Here is a 6594-nt window from a genome sequence, read left to right as displayed (position 1 = left end):
TTTTTTCTCTCCTTTTTTCTTTCTTTTTTTTCCGTTATATTTTGTTACTTCTGTCGGAACACAAACTGTGTCATTACATTATGTGTGTAGTGCAATGCTGGCCGAGTGGTAAAGCGTCTGCCTGGGCAGCGGGGGAGACTGCCGGAGCGCACGGGATCGAATCTATTTGTTGTTTGTTTGCATTTCTGTTTGTATTTTTTTTTTTTTTATCACAACAGATTTCTCTGTGTGAAATTCGGGCTGCTCTCCCCAGGGAGAGCGCGTCGCTACACTACAGCGCCACCCAATTTTTTTGTATTTTTTCCTGCGTGCAGTTTTATTTGTTTTTCCTATCGAAGTGGATTTTTCTACAGAATTTTGCCAGGAACAACCCTTTTGTTACCATGGGTTCTTTTACGTGCGCTAAGTGCATGCTGCACACGGGACCTCGGTTTATCGTCTCATCCGAACGACTAGCGTCCAGACCACCACTCAAGGTCTAGTGGAGGGGGGGGGGAGAAAATATCGGCGGCTAAGCCGTGATTCGAACCAGCGCGCTCAGATTCTCTCGCTTCCTAGGCGGACGCGTTACCTCTAGGCCATCACTCCACACAGTCTGCAGTGTTTACTCTCCCTGCACGAGAACTTGGGTGGTGGTCTGGACGCTAGTCATTCAGAAGAGACGATAAACCCGAGGTGCGTTTGTATGATTCTCTTATAAAACAAACAAACAAATAAACAAACAAACAAAAAATAAAGACACCAGTAACAAAAGGATTGATTGTCCCTGGCAAAATTATGTAGAAAAATCCACTGTGATCGAAAAAAACAAAATTGATTAATATATCTGCAGACAGAAAAAAAAAAAGAAGAAGAAAAATTAATGAGCGGCACGCTCGCTGTCGCGACGCAACACAACGCAACACAACACAATACAACATAGCACAGCACAGCACAGCACAGCACAGCACAGCACAGCACAGCACAGCACAGCACGGCACAGCACAGCACAGCACAGCACAACACAACACAACACAACACAACACAAAATACTACAACTACAACAGCTATCCCAGCGACGCCCTGGTAATCTTCCTCCGTCTGTCTGGGATTTCTCTTTCTTTCTTTCTTTCTTTCTTTCTTTCTTCCCATTAATCTTCATTCTGAGCCTTAGACTTTCAAGATTTGATGTGGAAGATTGTTAAAACTTTTGATCGATTTGGTTTATTTGTTTAATTATTCATGTCTTTAGGCCCTTTAATTCATTTATTGTAAACATCGATGCCCTGCTTCATATAGATAAATGGTAATGATTCGGTTTAATTATTCATTTATTTATTTATTTGTTTATTTACTTCTTTATTTATTTCATTTATTCATTTATCTCTTTATCTATTTATTCATTTATCTATTTGTTTATTTATTTATTCATCTATCTATATTTTTCGGAAAACACAGCGATTTATTCAGGTGTCTGTGATGACAAGTAAAGGGTTAAACTGCATGCAAAACAGTGGTAACGTTAAAGGTCTGCACATGCACATGCTAAAATCCGTTGAAACATGAAAAGACTTTTTCTTTCTTTTTCTCTTTTACCTACTTCTTTTCTCGTATTTTCATTTCATCCATGTGGATTTGGTTGTTTTCTCTCTCTCTCTGTCTCTCTGTCTCTCTCTCTCTCTCTCTCTCTCTGTGTGTGTGTGTGTGTGTGTGTGTGTGTGTGTGTGTGTGTGTGTGTGTGTGTGTTTGTACAATAAAAAAATACAAAAATATTCATTCCGTTTTTCCAGGCTATTAGACCCATATGAACCAAGGGGTAGACACTAGCAACCATGGGACATTCCAAGTGATTAGGTATTCAAGCACGCACAATACATACAAGTAGGCTTTTTGCAACATTATTAGAAGGAACATGCGTGTGTGTGTGTGTGTGTGTGTGTGTGTGTGTGTGTGTGTGTGTGTGTGTGTGTGTGTGTGTTGTTTTTTTGGGGGGTTAGGGGGGTATGTGGGAGGAGCTTCTGATAACAACGTCGCTATCTGTACCGACTAATTTCTATCTGAAAAAAAAAAATGCGAAGGAGAAAGAAAATACATGATTTTATGTCACCAAATATCGCGACCATGCAGTCATATACAAATGATATTTGTATTTGTATTTCTTTTTATCACAACAGATTTCTATGTGTGAAATTCGGGCTGCTCTCCCCAAGGAGAGCGCGTCGCGACACTGCAGCGCCACCCATTTTTTTGGTATTTTTTCCTGCGTGCAGTTTTATTTGTTTTTCCTATCGAAGTAGATTTTTCCACAGAATTTTGCCAGGAACAACCCTTTTGTTGCCGTGGGTTCTTTTGCGTGCGCTAAGTGCATGCTGCTCACGGGACCACGGTTTGTCGTCTCATCCGAATGACTAGAGTCCAGACCACCACTCAAGGTGTAGTGGAGGGGAGGGGGGGGGAGAAAATATCGGCGGCTGAGCCGTGATTCGAACCTGCGCGCTCAGATTCTCTCGCTTCCTAGGCGGACGCGTTACCTCTAGGCCATCACTCCACACACTCACGGCAAACACACACAATTATTGATATTAGCATTATTTTACTATATTATGTTATGTACTGTTTGTTTATTTGTTTTATTTCATTACTTACTGTTTATGAATGTTATTTGATACAATTGATAATATGGTTCATCAGCCGTCATGATAAAATTGAAGTGCAACGTTGTGAGCACAGTATAAGCTTGAAGCTTGTTGATGCTCTTCTGTCATATTTATTTATTTATTTATTATTATCATTATTATTATTATTACCTTTTTATATTATAATCATTATTATTATTTTTTTTTGTTGTTGCTTATTTATGTACGCTTATCTATTATTTATTCCCTTCTTTTTTTCTCAAGGCCTGACTAAGCGCGTTGGGTTACGCTGCTGGTCAGGCATCTGCTTGGCAGATGTGGTGTAGCGTATATAGATTTGTCCGAACGCAGTGACGCCTCCTTGAGCTACTGAAACTGAAACTGAAACTGTCATTCATTGCATTGTAATCATGAGTATTGTTGAATAATTAAAGATTATTTCAACCACACACCGACCAACTCCACACCCTGTCTCCAGTTCCCCATCACACGATTCATGATTTCGTGCTGATGAGCTACAAGAAATACGTTAATTGTCGTTGTTGTTGTTTTTCTGGTTTTCTGAAATAAAACAAATCTTGTTTTCGCTTACAAAGCCCTGTCATGCCCTGTGTGTTAGAGAGAGAGAGAGAGAGAGAGAGAGAGAGAGAGAGAGAGAGGGGGGGGAGGGGGAGACAGAGACAGAGAGGGAGAGAGACAGACAGACAGACAGACAGACAGAGACTGGGACACGCAGAGAGAGGGAAAGACAGAGACAGAGACATACAGAGAGAGAGAGATAGAGGGGGGCAGAGACAGAGAGGGAGAGAGACAGACAGAAACTGAGACACGCACAGAGAGAGGGAGACAGAGAGACAGAGAGAGTCAGAGGCAGAGAGAAAAACAAAGACAGAGAGAGGAGGGAGGCGGGGGGAGGGCGGGGGGGTGGGGTGGGGGGTTAAAGTTGATCGAAGTAGTAGGTAGTAGGGTGGAGTTGTGTTTGTTTGTTGTTTATTGTTGTTGTTTTATTGTTGTTTTTGTTATGTTTTTTTTTTTTTAACAGACATACTACCAGCCAAATAAATATATTGGCTAATAAATTTCCGATAGTAGAATCGTATATGACTTCATTTCAGTGATAATGTTACAATTTCGCCCGGGAATCAAATCAATGCAAAGCTTCGAAAACCGTGTGGAAAGCCAGTTGGTAGGTAAACTCAACCCTTCCATATAGGATATGGTAAGGTAAGATAAAGTAGGATAAGACAGGACTTCCTTTGTCATCTCAAACTACAGAACTTTGTCTAGATGCAGTTCAAAACACAGACAAGTATTTTACATGGATTTAAAAAAAATTATTATGAAAAACATAATTATACTAAAATATTACAACAAAGACACAAATGCAAAAGCATCACATCTATCGCTTCCCACTTTCGATCCACTGATTGAAGGTAACGTATCTTATATATATATATATAAATGATTAATAAACATAATTAGTTTGAATGATATCACTAATATCAATACTCATACTAATACGAACACTAATAATGATACTAATGATGATGAAGACGACGACAACAACAATAATAATGATAACCACAACGACAATGATGATAATGATAATAATAATGATGATGATAATAATGATGATAAGATACTGATATATATCACTATACCCAGAAAAACAACAACTGCTCTACATGCTTTACGAAACACACGATGTTTATTTATTTATATCACATTACACCACTGTCTTCTTTTTCTTTCTTTTTTTTAATTTTTTATCAGACCTGTAAAGTTACATCCGGCAAGGAGCCATAAATATCATCCAGAGCATACCTCCACAATCCCCTGAGAATGACGGATTCCGAATACTACTAATAATATATAATCATTACACAGCACATCAATGTTACTTAATTATACTCGCCAAAAAACTTCTTATATATTAATGTACCATGCAAACGATACACACACTCAACATAAATTCTATTGCCTGGGCGGTACAATACTCGCCTATATTCATTGCAAACTTTTTCTCTTTTTAAAAAAAATTTATTATAATATTACATAATCATACTCGCCAAAAACTTCTTATATATCTTAATGCACTATACAAACGATACAGACACCCAACATAAATTCTATTGCCTGGGCGGTACAACACCCGCACGTTTTCATTGCAAACTTTTTCTTTCTTTCTTTCTATCTTTTTATTTTATTTTATTTTATTTTATTTTTTTAAATATTATCATCAAAGAACCGTGAGATAATCAATTCGCGAGTCAGTATGAAACAAAATCCTGGACAGTTGCTTGTTGCCTTGATCATCCCGTCATTTTTTGTTTTTCATTTCTGATCAGTCCGCTGGGGCTTATTTACACACACTGTCGACAAAATATCAATCTGAACCTCCGATGACTGTTTGCACACATCTATTTTGTATTTGTGTTTGCTATTTCTTTTTACCACAACAGATTTCTCTGTGTGAAATTCGGGCTGCTCTCCCCAGGGAGAGCACGTCGCTACACTACAGAGCCACCCATTTTTTTGTATTTTTTCCTGCGTGTAGTTTTATTTGTTTTTTGGGTTTTTTTTTCCTATCGAAGTGAATTTTTCTACAGAATTATGTCAGGAACAACCCTTTTATTGCCGTGGTGAAGGAAACGGGATTGAAAATTTATTTAAAAAAAAAAAAGAAAAAAAGAAAAGAAAAGAAGAGGTGAATTTGCATTAGTTTACGACTGATTGTGGAACGATATTATGATGAAATTTCGCGTTGGAAAAAAAAAAAAATAATAAAGAGAGAAAGAAAGAAAAAAATATATCGGTGATTTTACACCCAGACTAAAAAGATTCATATCGGTGATTTTACGCTCATACAAAAGAGGATTTATACCGGTGATTTTTACGCTCAGACTAAAAAAAACACACTAAAAAAACTATAAAAAAAAAAAAAAAAAAAAAAAAAAAAAACAAACAAACAAACAAAAACAAACCAACCAAACAAACAAACAAAAAACAACAACAACCAAACAAACAAACAAACAAAAACAAAAAAAAGAAGATTTTTTTTCGGTGAGTTTTACGTTCAGAGGAAAAGGATTTATATCGGTGAATGTTACCTTCAGACAAAAGGATTCATATCGGTGACTTTTACCTTCAGACGAAAAGGATTTATATCGGGTGAATTTTACCTTCAGACAAAAGGATTTATATCGGGTGAATTTTACCTTCAGACAAAAGGATTTATATCGGGTGAATTTTACCTTCCGACAAAAGGATTTATATCGGTGATTTTACACCAAACAAGGATATTTATATCGGCGATTTCTACGCCCAGACGTGAAAAAAAAAAATCAAACAAACAAAAAAAACAAAAAAAAAACAAAAACAAAAACGATTGATCCCTCACCTTCCATGCCCTTCATGGCAGAGGCCGGGCCGTAGTGGGGGTGGTGGTGGTGGTGGTGACTGACGGACGAGGCTGCAGCAACGGCAGCGGCGGCATTGACCTGTTGCTGGTGGTGGTGGTGGTGGTGGTGGTGGTTCCAGTCGAAGAAGCAGTCTGTGGACCGTTGGGGTGGCACTGAGGACGGGTAGGCGGCACCCGCCAGGAACATGGCATCCAGAGGACCCGACATGATGGAGGCGATGCTGAAAGCGTTGGCACGGGGAGACAGGGGGTTGGGCAGTTCCATACAGGCGGCAGCGCTACGGGCGCGGCGCGCCTCGCCGAACGAAGGGCTAGCACCCTTCCCCCTGCTGGCTTGGCTAACTGGTTGGTTGGCTCCGAGGAGGGTGGTGGTGGTGGTGGTGGTGGTGGCGGGGGTGAAGGGGTGGAGGTGGAGATTTTTTTTAATATATTTTTTAATATAATTATTGTTGTTGTTTTATAATACCGGTGTGTGTCCGACTTTTTCTTTCTCCTCAAACAAAGAAGTTTCTTTTGTTGTACAAGCACTATTTCTGATGACAATGTTCGTGTACAGGA

General features: G+C 39.0%; 1 protein-coding gene across 1 annotated transcript in view; it reads right to left on the bottom strand.

Annotated features, from left to right (window-relative positions):
• LOC143288259 (uncharacterized) overlaps positions 1–6335 on the bottom strand; it is a 114129-nt gene extending 107794 nt beyond the window's left edge. The window contains exon 1 of the mRNA XM_076596608.1: positions 6016–6335. Within this exon, the coding sequence (XP_076452723.1) occupies positions 6016–6301 (286 nt within the window). The 5' untranslated portion in view covers positions 6302–6335. The remainder of the gene's footprint in view (positions 1–6015) is intronic.
• Positions 6336–6594: the final 259 nt, after the last annotated feature.

The sequence above is a fragment of the Babylonia areolata genome, chromosome 12, assembly GCF_041734735.1.
Source record: "Babylonia areolata isolate BAREFJ2019XMU chromosome 12, ASM4173473v1, whole genome shotgun sequence".
Classification (NCBI taxonomy): Eukaryota; Metazoa; Mollusca; class Gastropoda; order Neogastropoda; family Buccinidae; genus Babylonia; species Babylonia areolata.
The sequence above is the reverse complement of the archived record's forward strand: the minus strand, read 5'-3'. Positions and strand labels throughout refer to the sequence as shown.